At 37.5% G+C, this 18,888-nt stretch overlaps 2 protein-coding genes across 3 annotated transcripts in view; one reads left to right on the forward strand and one right to left on the reverse strand.

Moving 5' to 3' along the window:
* Window positions 1–4: 4 nt before the first annotated feature.
* Window positions 5–16,800, forward strand: PIGF (phosphatidylinositol glycan anchor biosynthesis class F). Its single transcript, XM_061991305.1, has 6 exons — window positions 5–62; window positions 414–664; window positions 2,041–2,132; window positions 3,002–3,118; window positions 5,910–6,018; window positions 16,295–16,800. The coding sequence occupies exons 2-6, from the start codon at window positions 437–439 to the stop codon at window positions 16,406–16,408; spliced, it is 660 nt and encodes a 219-aa protein (XP_061847289.1). The 5' UTR covers window positions 5–62; window positions 414–436; the 3' UTR covers window positions 16,409–16,800.
* RHOQ (ras homolog family member Q) overlaps window positions 10,642–18,888 on the reverse strand; it is a 24,272-nt gene continuing 16,025 nt past the window's right edge. Inside the window, exons 3-5 of one of the 2 annotated variants that reach the window (XM_061991306.1) lie at window positions 18,527–18,691; window positions 17,690–17,785; window positions 10,642–17,020 (exon numbers count right to left, since the gene is read on the reverse strand). In XM_061991306.1, the coding sequence (XP_061847290.1) occupies window positions 16,865–17,020; window positions 17,690–17,785; window positions 18,527–18,691 (417 nt within the window). In that variant the 3' untranslated portion in view covers window positions 10,642–16,864. The remainder of the gene's footprint in view (window positions 17,021–17,689; window positions 17,786–18,526; window positions 18,692–18,888) is intronic. The other variant, XM_061991307.1, reaches the window with a different exon arrangement.

The raw sequence follows: 18,888 nt of genomic DNA on the forward strand, positions 1-18,888 counted from the left end.
GGCTGATTGCGGTTTCCGTTGCCGGGCGGCCCCGCGCGCACCGCGGCGGCGGGAGCTCCGCGGTAAGAACCGGGCGGGCGCCTCATCGCCCATTCCCCCCCCCGCTTCTCACGGCCCGGCCTTGTCTGGAGGCTGCCCCGCCGCTGCCTCCCGGCCGAGGCGGGAGCGGCGAGGAGCAGCGCGGCCCGGACGCCGAAGGGCCCGCGGCGGTTCCTCGGAGGCGTGAGCGTACTGCTGCTGCTCAGCCCCCGTGCCTCTCCCCTTCATTTTTAAGCTAATGCCCTTCTTCGGCCCCAGGATAATCACTTTCCCCCCAAACTGAGCTCAGACATCTCTACCTTGCGTATCGCGACTAGAAAAACCTGGCGAGGCCTGCTGTGTTCATTGACGGGTTGCGACTTGCTGTCCTGCAGGTGGCCGGTTAACAGGGAACACAATGAAAGGAGCAGAAGTCGGGAGGCTCTTGACTGCCAACCTCCTCTGTGTTTTTGCCATTACTCTGACAACGTTCGTTCCGGCTTTCTTCTGGGACGGATTCACGGTTTTGGGAACACACCTCACGTGGTTGTGTATTTGCTCTGTCTGTGTTAGTACCTTTAATATAATCTTGCACTTTGTCCTTAAACCAAATCTGACTCCTAAGAGAAGTTCGTTTGCTCACAAGGTAAGAGTTTTATTCTTAAATTGCTACCAGACTATACGGAGGGGAACCAAATTCTTTCACTGAAATAATCAGACGACGATTTAGTGGTGAATTAGTTTCTCTCCGAATAATCTCAGTGTAGCACCTTTTGAAATAAGTTTTCATGATGTTTAACTTTCTCTGTAAATAACCTGTTCAGGTGAGCCATTCCGTGTCTTTGCTTTTTCACGTCAATACATTGTTGCCTGTAGTCGCAGCTGTTGATGTTCCAACAATTTGCGTGGTGTCAAAAAGTCGGCAACAATGAATGGGCACGGAACTCGTTTCATAATCCAGGCCTGACCTTTGGTGTTATGAACAAAGATTTTTCTCGTGTGTCGTTACAATAACTTTAAAGGAAGAGAAATGGCTTTTAGAATTTGAGACATAAGAGAGACGTAGGTCATTGCAATCTAAACAAAGTTGGTACATTTTTTAAAGTGGCGTGGAAAAGTATTGAAATGGCTACACTTCCTTGAATGATGGAATTTTCATGTTGTTAAGCAAGCATCCCTGAAAGCACTGACTGTGTATGCAAAGTTTCTGTCTAATTTTGCTGGCTGAAGGGGATGTGAAATACGCAAAATCATTATGGAAGACAAGTGTTTTAACCATTAGTGATTTAGAAATGAAGCAGGCTTCGTGTTCCAGGTGAGATTTGATCCCAGCCTAACGTATGGAGTAAGTTTTTTAACAGTGTAGAAGTGAAATTACGTATTTCCATTGACGGCCTGATTAGAACCGTTTATCAAGTAGCTATCTTCTATATGGTATAGTGGGTACCCAGAGACTGCTGTTGAAATCCATAGAAAGTTACATGTGTTTTGCAGACTTAGGGAAAATCATGGATGTTTCTCAAATGGATTTAGAATTTATAATGCCAACTTCAAAATGTAGTGGCTTTAATTTCATGTCATTTTAGGCGTTATACTTACATCAGAATGTGGTTTGGGTTTGTTTTTTTTTTCATATTACGTATTTTCTTGCTTTTAAATACTTGTTTCAGTTTCTGTGAGAGATGCCTGTTAATGAATGCACATGACAGATGTAAAACAGAAATGTAAAAATACCCAATAAAATGAACTCTGTTTATCTTGCCATTTCAGTTATATTTTTTGTATGTTTGCTTTATTATAATAGGGTGCACAAAAAAACTTTAGATGGAGTGTGATCATTTTCAATTAATTATTTCAAGAATTAAGCATAGGGGAAAACCGATTTTTAAATATGCCGTGCTGTTATCATTCTGTGCCATAGCTGAAATTAAATAGGTACAGTGCTATAGATTCTGTATGTTACTTACATTCTCTTCCCTTTTGAAAGATTTTTTTTCCTGACATTTTATTGCTCTTTTTTAGATATCCAGATTTCTAAAATCCTGTATATCCTTTTTCATGTCTTGCGTACTATTTCATGCGATTATTGTTCTTTATGGAGCACCTCTCATAGAGTAAGTCAGAACACCCTATCTTTCTCTAAACATTTTAAGGGGCAGTTCTCCTTGCAGATAGTGGTATAAGTACTTGTATATTTCCTGGTGTATTGAAAGTTAAAGGATGAGCTCCCAGCTGGGGGAAGAAGGGTGGTGGTTTTAGGGGCAAGGGGTTGTTTGGGTTTTAATTTGGTGTTTTGGGGTTTTGTGGTTTTGGTTTTTTTAGAAGCCAGTCCTTACAATTTCCATATATTTGGAGATGTGTTGTTCAACACAGTTGCAAACAGTATTTTTAACATTTATATCCAACACACGAGTACAAACTCTTTTCAAAGTTTCATTGAGTCATTTTCCCCATAAGATTCTAAAACATGCATCTTGCATTTTTCATCCCTTTGATGTTAGTGTTTTCATTTTTAGGAACGATTAAAAAGGGAATGATTAAAAAAGCCCAACAAAAGAGAAACATGAAGCAGCCTGATTTCTGAGAGATGCTAATGATGTCATCATAGTTTGTTTTCATGGTTGCTTCTACAACATCAAACTAGAAAAATAAATGGAATAATGAAGTAAATATCCAAATGTACTTCAATTCAGAACTATATGAGGTACACCTGTGTTTTTAAAAATGTTACAGATATCAGGCAATTAAAATTATTACTGTATTTCAGTCCTTGTTGAGATAACAAACAGACACAAGAATTCTTTCCATCTTTTTTTACTGTTCTGCAGAGGAAGAAGAAAATACTTTGTTGTTCTCCATGAGGTTTAAGAAAGCATATATGCTTTCACGAGTTGACTTAAAGAGGTTTCTTTGTTCTAAACCTTGGAACTCCTGCAAAATTAGTAACTACCTTGCTTAATATTGTAATATTCCTTCTTTGTAGGTCAGTAGCTGAGACGTTTTTGTTAGCAGTTCTTCTGTCTACCTTTACTACTTTACAGTGCTTGTGTTTGCTGGGACCAAACATACAAGCATGGATACGGGTGTTTACTAAAAATGGGTAAGTTCTATTCTAAAGTTTCTGATTTTACCGGGAATAGAAATGGACGGAATTGATGTGAACAATATATCATGGAGTTTTTTTTGGAGTTTTTTCTGACAAAACTAATATTTTTTTTTTAAGACATTGATTCAGAAAACTGGCTTTTTATTTTTGGTGTCCAGATGATAAATCTTACTTCCTGTGTGCTTGAAGGAGTTAAAGTTTCAAACACACGTTTATACTTGTGTAAAATCATTGCGCAGTCCAGTATGATGGCTGTCAAAGAGAGGGAGAATCTTGCACATGATCCAATTGTACCTTCATAAATACAACTTTTAAAGGAGGAATAACAAGCCAAAACAAACACTGTTTTAACAGTATTTGTAACTTGAATGTAATGATGACTATGATATATAACTTACTGTGGTCTTCATTCCCTTTTAATAGTTCATAAGAGTGAAGTCTCAAAGAGAATGGAACGTTGTATAATGCTGCTGACCTATGGAGTTACTTTTGGTTTAAACATCTGTAGAGGACAAAAGTAGATTTTAATGGGTTTTTTTATATAGTAGTTTCAGGTATTGAATTTTGGTTTATCTTGTTTCTCAGCTTACTGAAAAGCATCTTGAATCCTTATTTAAATCATTTATGCTTAGGTTTTTTTCTTTTCAGTGGAAGGGTTGAATAGACTTCAGTAAATGCATGGAGTTGTTTAGCCAAAACAAATCATTGCTGATTCACTTAGTCATCTTTGGAGGTTTTGCAAATGGAAATAATAGTCGAATTGAAGTAACAGATGTTTGACAACAGTCTGTCTTTGTGCCAGATTTGATTTTGAATGCCTGTCAATTTCTTTCTTTCCTAGTCTAGATCTTCATGTTATTTCAGCATAATCATTGGATAAGAAACAGTTGTCTTGTTTTGACATTTTTGTGTGACAACTTGCACATACTTCTTACCAGTGAGCCATGTGAGATTATCTGAATAAAATGTCTATTTAGTAATGATGTTTATTTAGACTAACTTTTGCATGAAACTAGACTACACGGAAACATTGTAGCAGTTTCTTTAATGGTTTGTAGCAAGCTGCTTTTAAAAAAAATCCCGTGTTTTATAATTTTACCTCTTGAATGAGTTAGAATGTTGTGCTTTAGGTGTGAGCTGAGTGTAGACATGATGTATTAAAAGGCTGTTTCTAACTTAACCATGGGAAATGAAGTGGGACTGGTTGAATGAAGGAAAAGGATAGTTAGGTAAGATCAACACAGCTGTTGGCTTTGAAAGAAGAGTTTAGTGAATTGAATTGAATTGCAGTGGAACAGTGCAAAAATCCTAATAGGTGACATTTCACCAAGAAAAAAGAATAATCAAAGCATTGCTTCTTCAGGATAATGTTGGAGGTCAAGTCTGGTTGCATTTGAATAGCCAGTGCTGGTGCTGAATGAGCAGATTAAATGGTTGCCAAACTACGAATAGCTGTTCTTCACTTGGGCACTGTGCCTTGCTAATTGTGTTGTTTTGCTTTTGGACTTGGTCTGATATCTCCATATGGTGAAGCAGTATGTGGTAGATTTACCAGATAAGATGTCTCGTGGAATATAAATGTACCTCAGTCAGTCCTTGGTGTATTCGGTTGGCCCTTTCACTGCTTTAAGGCTGCAGTGAATATCCTCTTCCCCATGCTTCCTAACAGCTCTCTGCTCAGTTATTCAGCTTGTGTAAATAATTCACAAGAATATTCTATGTGCAGACTCCTGAACAGCTTTGTACCTTTCTCTTTAAAAAACAAGCTGGTAAGATTGTTAATTGAAATTGTGTGCTTTAATTTAAAGGGATGAGGTTCTTGTAGAAGAACCAGTTCTGTTTAATATATCAACATTGAACTGCAAATATTGTATTACTTTTATTTTGCAAACAATGAAAAATGCTTGCCTTAGGCTTGTGAGCCCTTTGGTCAACAGCAAATGCAACAGTAAGTTAGGTATGCTCAGAAGTAAAGTCTGAAATTGTAGACTCTTCAAGACAAAGGGTAGGGTTAAAGTGTAGGTTTCATGTCATGCAGCCTAAACAGCACATGTGAAGTTCAGAGTTTACTATCTATTTAGCTTTCTAGTCATATAAAATGTGTTTCTTTTTTCTTCTGTTAGCTAAAGCTAGGTTTGTGTTTATAATCTGAGATGCAGCAAACTTAAGATTCAGATCCCTTACTTTACTGATCTGGAGCGGAGATTTCAGCCTGCATCTCTTGTCTCAGAACTGTGCCCTACAGTGTTCTGAAATGTTGCTGTTCTTGTTTTTCAATCAAGTACTCAAATGTTCATGGGTTGAGGAAAGGCAAAGCAATCACTTGGTAGACTGATGACAAACAATTAAGTGCTTATCTTTTAAACAGAAACACAGCTTCTCCAAAACTTTTGAAGTCATTAGCAGTAGGCGGCTATAAACTGAGACCTGAAGTAATTAACATCTTTTATGTTATATGTGCTGAGATTGGCAACACAATCTTGAGTGTGCAAGAAATTTATCCTGCAGCCAGAGTACTTGAACTTGGATGTAGTGTTGCTGAAAGGCTGCAACGTGCAAGCTACTTTAAAAAAAATCTCCCCAATGTGTGGTATAGAAAGATTGTGATTATACCTAAAATATAGTTTGTATCTTTAAGGAGAGACTTGCATGCTGTTTATCAAGTATATGGATTTTTATCTCTTACCTGTTTGTAGACTCAAAAATCTGGAGAGATATCAGATCTAACATTCAGACATGGTAACTTCTGCTGCTGTTGAAATCTTGTAACATGCTGTTTTTACAGAGCTACGTCCATCTGGGAAAGCAGTCTACAGATTACTACCATATGCAGTATACTTGGAACCTGGTTTGGAGCATTTCCTATCCCTCTAGATTGGGATCGTCCTTGGCAGGTTAGTGTGTACACCTTTATCATAAATATAAAGCCATTAATTTTCTGGATGTTCGTGTTACACAAAATCACTTAGAAACTGTTCAAGTATATTGGACTTAACTCATAAGCTATTACGAACAGGGTTATGTCAGACATTTCAAAAGTCATTGCAAGCATCTGTACTTACAGTGTAAAGATGTAAACTGAAAATTTTTTACTTTAATTTTCAGTAGGTTCTTGTTACAGGTTTCTGAGTTTCTGTTGCATGCTAATTTTATCGTGAAATAGGGCTGTAAGTATTTTGATGATAAGAAGCTAGGCAAGCAGCAAAAGAAATGTAAAATGATGAAGATGGCTCCAAGTTTGTCTGCCTTCAGTCTGGTAGCCTTTATTGTTTACGGGTAGAAAAGTAAAGATGCTTTCCTAGTGTTATAGTTCTCTGTCTTCCAGAAAAGCACTTAACAGAATGCATTTTAAATGGATTTGGATTGATTTGTAGAAATGATATGGCCAGAGCACTGTACTAGAAACTTACCTTCTGATTTCAAAGGCAGGCAAGCATTAGCTTTGCTTTTTTTTTTTTTTTTTTTTTTTTGCAAATAAAAAATGTGAAACTGCCTGTGCAGATTCTGTATGAATAACTTCAAATATCTGTGCTCTTTACTTAATATCTTTGTTGGCCTTGGGAAATGCTTCCATTAAACATAACTGAAGGCTGCAATTGCCATAAAACAATGACACCAAGTAACAACCTTTCCTAAGTGTCCTCAGTGGGTATTTTCTTTCCTTAGGTTACCACTCTCCTGTTCTCAGTTGAGTAGTGTCTACCAGGATTGTTCTTAAGCAGATAGTTTCAAAGGTTTCCTTCAGAAACCAGCATAACAGGCAACACTCTTCTCTCTGATATTATAAAGACACTGTGGCTTACAGCTCCATAAGTAGCTAACAGCCTGCTTTTATGCCACCAGCCTTTCTTTGCAACACTGTAATGAGATATTAAAATTTCCATTTTAAAAATAATAGAGTAGGTTAATACTTCACTTAAAAAGCAGGGTTTCTTCCCCAAGATATTTCAACACCAGTCTGACGTAGGTATGTGTTGGACACTAGTTAACATGAATGTAACCCAAAAATCAAGGAATTCACTGAAATGCAGCCTCTTCTTGTAAAGTCTTACTCGCTTTCCTGTTCCAATGAGAAGCAAACACTTTCTTGTTCAAGAAGGATTTTAAAATGGCATGTCACGTCTGACAGATTCTATTGCCAGTTTCCGACTAATATGCTGTGTATAAAAATTAAACTTTTTAAGCACCAATAATATAATATAATATAATTAATTATAATATAATATAATTCGCGTTCCATTTTGGGCCTGAACTGCTTGATCATTACTTTAATCATTATGTGAGCAATTCAAGAGCAGCCGAAGAGATGTTTGCTTATCAGTCCTGCAGGCTGCCACTTCAACTGCCTTTGAGAACTGCAGTTTTAATTGCCTTTTTTTTTTAAGATCTACTGTTTCCCTTTAAACATCAGAAGATCTTGTTAACAATGTAATGTAGTTTTTGAAGTCAGATTATCTCAGCAAAGCAACAGTGAAGCACCTAAACCGTAAGAAATCTTAAAGGCAGAAATGAACCTCTTTAAAGTAGCTTGTTAGAAATCATGTTTGCATCTCTTTAGAAGTTTTCAATCACCTATTGATAGTATTTTTGTGAAAGTGATATCTTTAAACATTGGTCACCAAGACACAGAAGAAGGGGGAAAAAAACCTACCTAGAAATGGCCTGGCCAAACATTTTCAATAGTTCCCCAGGAAACATTGCTTCCCATCTCATTCAAGCTGAGATATACATGAATCAGGGTCTTTGGAAATGGTCAACCTCCTGCAACGGTTGACATGAGTCTCCTGTCTTTCTGTCCCCACTGAGTAGTATGGCTCCAACAAAACAGGTATCAAGTTGCACATAGTAGCTCTGCATTGGTGCCTCAGAAATCTCTGGAGGTATTTGGAGGCCAAGAAGTATTTCTGTTGCTTTTCAGAAGTTCACTGGGCACTAGCATTGAAACCTCTTTTCACAAGAGTATACCTTTTGGTACCTGGTATCAGGTGATTACAGAAACACAGAGCAGATTCTTTCACTGTAGTAATGAAAGAGGAGGGGTGCTTCCTGTGTTGTTTTTTGCCTAAGGCAGGGGAAAGAAGAATAGCCGTCATGAAGGGTACTGCTGTTGTTGCAGATCTGCTTAGTTTGGGATGAAAGTCTTTAGTGCAGATTGCCTATCTTCTGAGTGACTGATCTAACCACTGAGTCATTGAATATAAAACTACATGTACATAATGCAGTTGCAGGAAGAGGTTCTTTATTTGAAAATAATTTTTTTAACACCCCCCCTTCCCCAAAGACACAGACTGTCACTGTTTTGTATAGAACCTAAGCTGGTATGCTTAGAGGAACACCTACAGATTAAGTCCCAGGCAAGATGCAAAAAAAATCATGTGGATCTTAATGTATGCTTAAAGGTAATTAGAGCCTGGTCAAAACTGAATTGCTTCTAAGCATCTGCATTAATTAAGTAGTAGGCTGTCATGCTTTTGACATCATCTCTTTCTCGTATTACCTTAAAAGCAGAGAGCCTGAGGATTACAATTTTGGATTTACCCTTCCCAGATCCAAAAAGAGACTCAAATGGAATAGCTTAGTCTTTGCACTCAAGGCCAGCTTTTGAGATAAGAACAGGTTTCATTAGTGATTGTTTTTGTGCATTTTAGACTTTTGTAACAATTTATTTTTTTAAAATCTGTAGTGAAAATAGTTCCACTGTAGAACAGAAAATGTTTCTTACATCTCACTATATTGGCAAGACTAAAGCGATACTATCATTTCAGTGTGCCTTTAAGCCTGCTTGTTTCAAAATCTGGTTCTGATGTTTCTCTGAGTTATGGTTTGTGTTTATGGTGTAACAATGTGTTATGGAAACACAGCTGCATTTGTACCTTCAACTTCAGAGAATTAATTACTTAAGGAGTGTTGCAGACAAGGTGAAACTGGTACTACAAGAGTCAGATGGATCAAAAATAGTTGAGAAATATGTGATAAAGCAAAACAAAGCGTTGGTGCTGCTGCCCTTGGGCTCTATTTGTAGCCCTGAAATGTCAAAAGTTGGCAAAAACATCTTAACATCTGGCAGGTGCAGAAATGTGCTATGAGTCTGGAATGAAAAATCCTATTGCTATTGATTTAGAACAATCTAATATAACCTGAGGTTCACACAAAAAGTTAAGCAGTGTCTTGAACTGGTACACTTTTTTTCCACTTAATCAGGATTTAGCACTTTATCAAATCTAGTGCCTGCACTTTAAACTGCAGGTAATTTCAGAGCATCTACAGTCTGCTTTTTAGTTCAGAGTGGAATATGTAGAGCCACTTCTGTGAAGCCAATATTGTTCCCAGAAATGGCTTCAAATGAAAATGGCCTGTAATCACTCACCTGAAGCAAATGACAAGTTGAAGAGAGTACTGAGGATGCTGGATAGAGTACTGAGTGCCTGCATTTTTCTGTAAGGCATCTGTTATCTGACTTGCCACACTGATACATACTGCTTATCTTCTGGTGTCACATTTGTTGTTGCTTTGTGGCCTTTAAAGGTAACATTAGGGTCATTTTTGCTATCTATTTCCCACTCCTGAGCTGTCTGTACAGGCAACATCTGGCATCTTTTTTTTTTTCAATCTTAATAGGTTGTCATCCCTTTACATCATTGTTGAGATATATTAGTAGAAGCTGAGAAGTTTGTGGTACCATCATCTGTATCTTACCTGATCAGAAAATCACACGTCGATATGTCTTTCATTAGAACTTGGTTTTACTTCACAGTCATTCAGACTTCTGTGGAGTAAACTTGGTATGAAATGCATCATCAGGAGTTCCAATTCAAGTGATAATGGCTAAAATCAAAATCCTACTTCATCCTGAGTTATAAACCAAAGAAAACATATCGGTTCTTTACACATACCTCTTGTGACATGCAACAAAAGTGAGATCAAAATAGATGTCTCGGAAAATCTTCACTTTATTATCCACGTTTATGTTTGAAAAATATTCCATACAGGGGATATTCAGATTTGTGGGACTGTCTACATGTAAAAATAATAATGTAAAATGCCTTTTTTTAACATACAACTTTTATGCTAAGTAAATATACTTAATAGGAGCAAAATATTGTTTTGGAAGTAAAATTACATTAATTATTTGAATGGTTTTTCAGAATGGAAATGAAAATTATGTAAAGCATTTCTGTTAGAAGTGTAAGATATATTGCTGAAAGGCAGTTGGTATCTGATGATTCATGGTTTTTCATTATTCTGCTGTTCTTAAAGTAACTTTTTAACATAAATTGGCCTATTTCCCCTCTGCTAGTTTTCAGGAAAAAATTATTTTGTAACTATGCAAAACAGTTGGTCAGGGAGGCCTAGTCTTAGGTTTGTTCCTGGTTATCAGTCTGCAGAATTAAGCCTGTCTCAAACATAAAGATAGTTGCCCTACAGGAATGCAAGTTAGCCACTGCAGTAGTTGCATTTCTGTATTAAAAAACAAACCCAAAACAAACAAAAAAGACCCCACGTAGAAAAATCCAAGCTTTTCAAAAGTTACGTTTCACTTTATTACAACTGCCAGACTGGTAGAATAATTTTGCCAATGTTTTTAGATTATCTAATTCTTAAACAAATTTTAAAATAGTTTGCAACACTTACAGGATCATTTAAGCAAGATGATGTCCAAAAGGTTTAAAAAGTTGTACATCCACCTCTAGTTGCCTCTAGCCCTCTGATGCACAGTGGGTAAGTGAGGGTTATGCTTAGTTAGGACAGTTCCAGTGAAGAAAGAGAAAATAATTTCCTTTGTTACAGGTGCTAATTTTTTTCAGATTGCCTGTTTCAAGTTGATGGGTGTACTTTTAATAACCTCATGTGATTAGGATCCTGGCTTCATGTGTCATCTGAGAAGTGGCACCTTAAAGCACACCACCACTGAAACAGAATGGGATGATTTAGGTGTCCTTAGACACATGGTGTCGCATCCTCTCTCTGTTCAACCCAAGGTAGTTTAGTTGCAGAACACGATGGTATAGTTTAAGACCAAAACCTTTTGTCATAATTTATATGTGGTGGAACCAGTATTCCAGACATTTCATCTGTCATTGACAACTGAATTTTGGAAATTGTAAGCTCCTGGGTTTACATCGTGCATGCCCACCCATCCACCTGGTTTTTGTATCATCATTTTGATCTGTGTTACCTGTTACTAACGATAAAAAGTGACTGCCTATTCTGTGTTTTCATGTCATTAGATAAAACTGAAATTCCCAGTTTATACTGGATACCACAAACATAATAGGTGGTACTGATATGACTTAAATGAGTCTATTGATTGCCATGTAATTTAACCAATATGCCAGTAAGTATTAGCCTAGATACCTCTCAGGCATTTGTAACCTGAAAAACAATCCATATAATGGTGGGTACAGTTCTTGGTGGTTACTTGACTAAGCTGAAATAGAACTACAAACTTTCGCACTATTGTGTTTTTCTTAACAAAACTCAGTTTTCTCTTCTTGTAGTAGCTTTTGGATCTACCTCCTGTGAAAGCTTTCTTGTGAAATAAATTGTTTTATGTGAATGGAAGGGAAAATATCCACTGTTTGAGGGGGTTTGTTTTTGTTTTATTTTAAACAGAGGTAGAAGCTTGTTCCACTTGACTGTGGTTACCATTGTTTATTTAATGTTTTCTTAATGTAAACCTTAATGGTGAGATCAAAGGCAGTTATGCTTGCTGTAACTTTAGAACACAAATCCACAGAAACAACTTTTAGTTACAAATGCCAGCCTGAAAAAAACCCTCACACTTTCTTCTCCTCGGCACGTCCTTGTCAATACACACATTCTGTACAATGTGATAAGACACTTTGGTTGCATGCACATGTTAACTTAAAATAGAATAAAAGCATGTACTGAAAAAAATTAGACAGTACAGACTAAACAAGCATAAATTTAAGGCATGTTAGAAACAGCAAGGGAAAGTAATTGTGCTCATTTATTCAGTTTTAAAACAAAACAAAGTCATTACATCGCTAATTGACAGAAACTGAAGTTTTTGAAATAGTAAGCATACAAAAAAATCAAGTTTAGTTTATGAGAAGAGCATTAATCTAAAGAATGTGACCAGTCTGCTAAAAGAAAAAAGTAAATACAGTAGATTGCCCCACTGTATTTGCATTTGTATAGTTAAAGTATAATTTGTATCATTAAAGCAGCTGTCAACTGCTTGCTTCATGATATCTTTAAAAACTTTATTAGGGTGTTGCTGCTCTGGCCTAGTAAGAACCTGGCCTTTACGTCCTTACCAATGTCTACGTTAATTCTCATTGCGTGGGATGCAAGTTACAGTCTTGTAATAGATGACAAAACTGTCATGCAGTCAGAATTCTGCTTTAATTAGCTACATGCGAAGTACAGCAAAGCTTGATACCTTGCTGGAATCCTGCAATATGTTCTGCTTTCCATGCAATATGCTGAGCAATCTCACATCAGTTTATAGGTGTTCTACAGAATGCAGAGAAAACTAGCTCATTTGATTCCTGAAGAGTTGGCAATTCTTATTTGCAGACTTTGTTCTTAAAATGAGCTCTAATATATATGAGAAACCTTGCAGTTCTGCCTTGTCTAGCTAGCCTAAAGAAATCTCAGTTAAGTCCTATGACTGCTGCCAGATGAAAAGGCAAAAAGAAAATTTAAAGAGATGGCAGAAGTCAGGATTGTTTTGCATTAACCACTGGCTCATGCTCTGTTCCTTATTTTTGTGCTTGTTAAGCATGGAGGTGAAGATGTGTTTTTGCCAAGCTGCTCTTCAAATTCCCAGTAATCATCTACAGATGGGTAAAACTGCCCATTCCCACATGCATTTAATATGTAAACTAACTCTTCTTGTATTAGGCCATGAGGATGGTAGCTGATGCTTCCCAGCTACTGGGATAGAGAGGCATTGAATCACAGTTTCCTGAAGAATGTTCTGTCTCCTGTGTTCCCCATGCTTTTCTCCCCAGATCAACCTTCTTTCCCCTCAAAAAAACATGCAGCTATGTGATATCGCCTAATATATTATTCCCTTGCTGCTGGCCTGGCCTGGACATGACATTAGTACTTGGGGTAGGGTATGCCAGCTTCCTCACAGGAGAAGGGAGCATGAAGTAGGAGAAACTGAGCAGAATCTCATTTCTGATTCTCAAGGAGTGAGAGGGGGTGTGTTACAATTTCCATTACAGAATGGAATCTCTTTGAACGAACAGACAGATATTAGCTGCTTAGTTTTTTATCACTTAGAAGCAGTTCATCCCAAGGCATAGAAGCTAAACCAAGTTTAAGATATAATATGAAAGACAAGGAAAAAGGAGACTGATCAAGCAAGTCAAATTTAAGTCCAGTGGAAAGTGACTGAGTTTCAGAAAAGAAGAGGCCAGCAGCTAAGGCAAAATACAGCAACCCACTTTCAAAGACAGACAAAAAACATATGCAAGGGCTGTTATTTTAGTGCAGCTGATGTGCTTAACAGTCTCATCTGTCTTTCATAACTTGCTACTTTAGATAAACTCATGGGCAGATCTGGCTATATGTAACCTGAAGGCCAGCAGTCAAGAACAAAAGGTGCAGAACTAGTATCATTACCTGTCATTTTTTTGCCCTGTCTTAAGGGTTAGACAAAATAGCATTTAGGACAGCAACACTCCCAAGTCCAGGCTTTTAACTTCAGACTGCCTTCATGAGTACTTTGGGCCATCTGGCCAGCATAATAAGAATGAATACCTGGCCTACTACCCTTTTGTTCTGTGCCATTAGAAGGGAAGAATTAGTGTTTCTTTTCTATCTCACTCCTAGACAAGGAGACAGAGTATTTTATCTTTTCTTCCCTTTGCCCCCTGTCTTTGCCAGCTGTCAGTGATGAGGATTCGATTTCAGAAGTCAGAGATCATGTTTTTTATGTGAGAGCCTGAAACATCTGTAAGGTAACACTTTTTTTAAAAAGCAAAAAAAAAAAAAAAAGAATATTTTAAAGGACAGAGTCCTTATTAAAAGTTACATAACTTTAGAAAAAATGTGTTTCAAGTTGCAGTTCATTCGGGTAAAAGAAGATACAACAATCATCCTTTTAACAGTACCAACAATCGCTCACTGTACACAAAATATCAGAAGATACAGGGTGAATGGGTCATCAGGGATGTTGACTCTCCAGTTAAGGGAACATGAAAAATCTGGAGTCCAACTCCTACTTCTGAAAAGCAAATAGGCAACTATGGGTTCACCTAATGTAGGTAAAATTTAATGAAGGATCATTGATCACTTGGAGAATTTGTTGTAAAAAGACCACTGAGTTTTTGAAGCCTCTGTCCATAGTTTTGTAGATTTAAAGAGTGATATTTGACTTCATCAGTGGATAAGAAAGTGCGATTCTTGTTGCAACTGAGTATTACTGAGTGAGCAGCTGGGGCTGCAGGGACTTTTTAATTGTTTTGTCCTTTAGACATGTGTAGTATGCAAAATGCTAGAAATAACGTAATTACATTTCATTTTAAAGTTGAAAAGATACACCTGAAGGATAAGTTTAGCCAAGGCCACAAACTCATGTGAGTTTTAAATATACATAATATCTTACCATGCCAAGCATCTCAAGGCTTTTGGTGGAAGATCTACAATGCCACTTTAAATGAATGAAAACAAACAAGTCTTTGGTTTGAGAGGCAACAACGAAAATGTTCAGCAACAAAAACAAGTGTCAGAGACAGAATGTCTGGAAATGGAAGAATGAAACAAGGTCAGTAAAGAGTACCTAAGGCACCTTGTTTATAGTCATCTTTGCTACACTCCTTAAGACCTCCAAATAATATATAAAACTGCAAATGCTAAGGAATGTGAAGATGAAAGAGCAAAGGACAAAATATGTTACTTTTACTCCTAGTTAAAATTCCGGTGATCAAAAGATGTCAAAAAACATATTTTTCAAAGTGATAATGAAGTGAAGGGAACAATCAGAGCTAGCAAAATGAATGAAAGGAGGAACCAGTACCATTAAGGGTAAGTTCATTTGATATTCATGAAGTCCAAGTCAAAACAAAGTAGAAGAGAAGGCTGGACACTGAGATGTGGATATTTTCTTTAATAACCAGTGCATTTCTCAGTCTCAAGTACTATAGAAGGTGGGAATATCCCCCTTAATTTAAAAACCAAAAAATAGGAGTGCAATCTAGACTTGCTTCAGGAACAAGAACGGTACAGCAGGAAGGCCAGAATTGTCCTTGCAGAAATAATATGCAAAGGAGAACTTTGAACAGGGATGGGAATTCAGTTTATTCTCCAAGTACTTTTGATCATCAGTTTAGTTGAGACTTTTACCAAATGTAGTATGTAGTTGACTCATAATTTAAGCTACATCTGAGGACAGACTGGGATTTTTTTTTGGCCACTCCTCCCCGTAAATCAATACCAATTTAAAAAAATAAAGGGTTGGGGGAGAATCCCATTACTTCTTCACCTGAGTACTAGAGGGTTTGTGAAAGTGAATCAGCTGTATTGGCTTGGTTCCCCGTTCTTATACTAAGAAACAGAGCTTGTGATTAAAGCTCTCTTTAACATAACTGGTGTTACTCCATGTTTGCTGAACTGGGTGCAAGATGTTCAGTTGGTTTCCAAATTTATGTTCCCTCCTGATTGCCAGCCAGAGAGAAATGCATCCCGTTGCCTACTCTGAGACAAACTAAAGGAAAGAAAAATCCTCTATCTCAGTCCCTGTCCTTATTTGAACATTAGTTCATTTACACACACCTCTAAAAAGTTTCGGAACACCGTGAGAGGTTGGAAGGAGAAATTGCCAATAAATCTGTAGGTGTCCAAAGGTGTGCAGCAGAACAGGAAGTCATGTTAGCTGAACGCTTCAGGGGATATAAATGCTTGCAAGTTTTTTCACATAGTTTTGGGAATATTGAACTATTAAGTCTGCAAGAGCCAGAAGCCTGGTTACATTTTAATGCATGTTAATTAAAAACTGTACAACAGCATTTAGTGTTCATGGAGATGACTGTTACACTTTTGGCATTTTTAGGAAAGCACATCAAGCTTTAAAGTAGAATAAGACCATACTGTCTTTCAGTACCTAGATTACATTGAGAATTTGTGCTCGCAAAGTACAAAAAAACCACATTCATTTTCCTCATTGTCTGCTTTTACCTCATGTTCACTCCTCAGGTGTGGCCCATCACCTGTTCCCTCGGCGCTACCTTTGGCTATGTGGCTGGTCTGATTATTGCACCCTTGTGGATACACTGGAACCGGAAGCAGCTTACGTACAAAAGCAGATAACTGGAGCAAAAAGAGACAAGGTATTTCTTTGTGCAGGTTCCATACAGACTGTGCAAAAGTTGGGGATTTTTTTAAGAGATATATATATATATATATATATGTATAGTCAAAGCAGAAGACTATCCAAATTCATTTAGAGTATTTCAGGCCAAGCATCTCCACTCAAAAAAAAATCACGTAGATGCTGTTTCTGCATGGTGCAGTTTTTGCTTCCTCTAGACTTTGTAACCCTGAGAGATTGTACCTTCCAGTCTGAATAAAATATTTGTAACAGATGTGGTGGCCTCTTAGTACAAGTTCGTTGTGTTTCATTGTATTCCTCTGGATTTCACTGGTTGTAGAAGGCAGAATCGTAGTCTTAGCTTTCAAACCTGGAACAAGTTTGCTGTGTACTTAATGGATTGTACTTAAATTCAGTAGAATTTCACAGTAAGCCTGGCCATTGTCAAATGTATCTCACGTGATCAAACAGCAGTTTATGCATCTTGAGCCTATTCTTTTCTTCACCGTGTGTTTCTTTGGAGTTAGAATAGCTATAATAGCTTCATCAAAAACAGTCTTCAGTCCTTTCTGTGTTAAAGCTGAACACTCCACATAGCAGTAGGCTCCTATCTGTCAAGAAAATAAGTTAATTCAATAGCAACGTATTTCAGGTGTCCGCGTCTATCTGTGCACTTCCACTTTTTCTTTTTTATAGTGACATCCCAAGGTTTGGCTGGCATCTAGAAAGTTATCTGCATGTGCATCCTCCTGTAGGAGAAAAGACTTGAGTTTTGGCCAAATCGGGAATGTATTTAAGTTGGTTTGGTTTACAAAGGCAGCATATTAAATTAGCTCTTTGGATGGGCAGGGAGATCATAAGGTATTTCTGATAATTAAACAGCAAAAAAGAATTACAGAGTTACATGACCAATTTGTGTCAAAAATAAGACTCTATAAGTGTCCTGATAAGCATTATCTATGCAGTGTGTTAAAATGGTTGTATAACTTGAAGATGCTTCCAACACTTTGCTTGAGCAGGAGAGGTCCCTTCCTACCTCAACTACTCTGTGATTTTCAGATTGAGTATGTCATTTTTACAAGTGTCTACACAGAAAGTTAGACTTACTACTAATAGGGAAGTGCTATTACTGCCTGTTAGCCGTATTCAACAATCTAAGTAAATAGCGTTAACTAGTAAAAGAAAAGGGCAAAGGGGTAAAGGAAGAAAAAGTCAATTGGAAATAGAGTTATTTGCTTCTTTGCTACTTGGTTTAATGTAGATGGGAGTATCCACTTTACCTCTTTTGCTAACTTCTGTCCTTGCTCCACAAATATGGGCTTCTCTTTCATATCATTCAGTCTTGCCAGAGTTTTTGGGTCATCGCGAAGATCAATCTAGCCAGAAAGATTGCAGTCATGTTAGAATACTCCAAAAGTCAGCAAGCTATGTGATACCCTCTTTTTAAACCAGAATCGTTTATTTAATGGAGTATTACATGTATAAAAATGAAGTCATGTCATGATTCAGATCGTGGACCTTTCCTAATCCAAAAGCACTGGAAATTTAAGCTATGAACCTTAATCTAGAAGGAACAAACATTTATTCTGTAATTCATCTCCTCAAATGTGATCCCCTTGCTACACCAGAATGTATATCAAGCACTGACAGAAAGATTAACCCAAACATAGTATCAACATGTGGGTCACTTTGTAATTGCAGCCCAGTTCACTGCCCCTAAGAAGCAAGAGGACACGGTCTCCCGTCTCCCTTCTCCCTTGCTCCTTTGCTTCAGCAAATATTGGATTTGACCAATAGCTGTAGACCCAAGTAATTCCAGTAACATGGGTATGAACAGATAATTTTATTCCTTTAAGTCCCATGACTTTATAGAAAGTCACACGGGGAGATGCAAACAATGCTGCTACCCTGTTTACAATGCATAGATTTTAACAAAGTGGAGGTAGCTCATTAGAGAACCACCCAGATTTAGGTTTTTCTGCCATGTGGTAGGGTAGTTCCACCAAAGCCAGGAGATGCTGCTCAAGGTTGAGCCAGGCCTGAACATCCAGTCCAAAGAAAAGGAACCATGCTATGATCTGAATTCCTTAAGTCAAGTAGAACAAAAGCAGATATACCTGTGTTCCCACTAGTAAAAAGGGAACATTAGGTGCGTATTCCTTCAACTCTGGTACCCACTCTTCCTTCACATTCTGAAATGAAGCAGGGTTTACCACTGAGAAGCAGATAAGGAAGACGTCGGTCATAGGATAAGATAAAGGTCTCAGACGATCATAGTCTTCCTGAGAAAGAAACATTCTGTTATCTGCAATATTAAATTGTTGCTTGTATTTTGTTAAACAGTTACATTCAGAAACAGTATTCCTATTTCAGGAATTTTGTTGAGGCAAACTTAATGTATGTTTAGAACTACTCCAGGTTAGTTTGTTTGGCTGTAAAATGTGGGTATGAGGGCAACTGTATGCCAAGATAAATATTT

Source organism: Colius striatus, chromosome 2 (genome assembly GCF_028858725.1).
Source record: "Colius striatus isolate bColStr4 chromosome 2, bColStr4.1.hap1, whole genome shotgun sequence".
Lineage (NCBI taxonomy): Eukaryota > Metazoa > Chordata > Aves > Coliiformes > Coliidae > Colius > Colius striatus.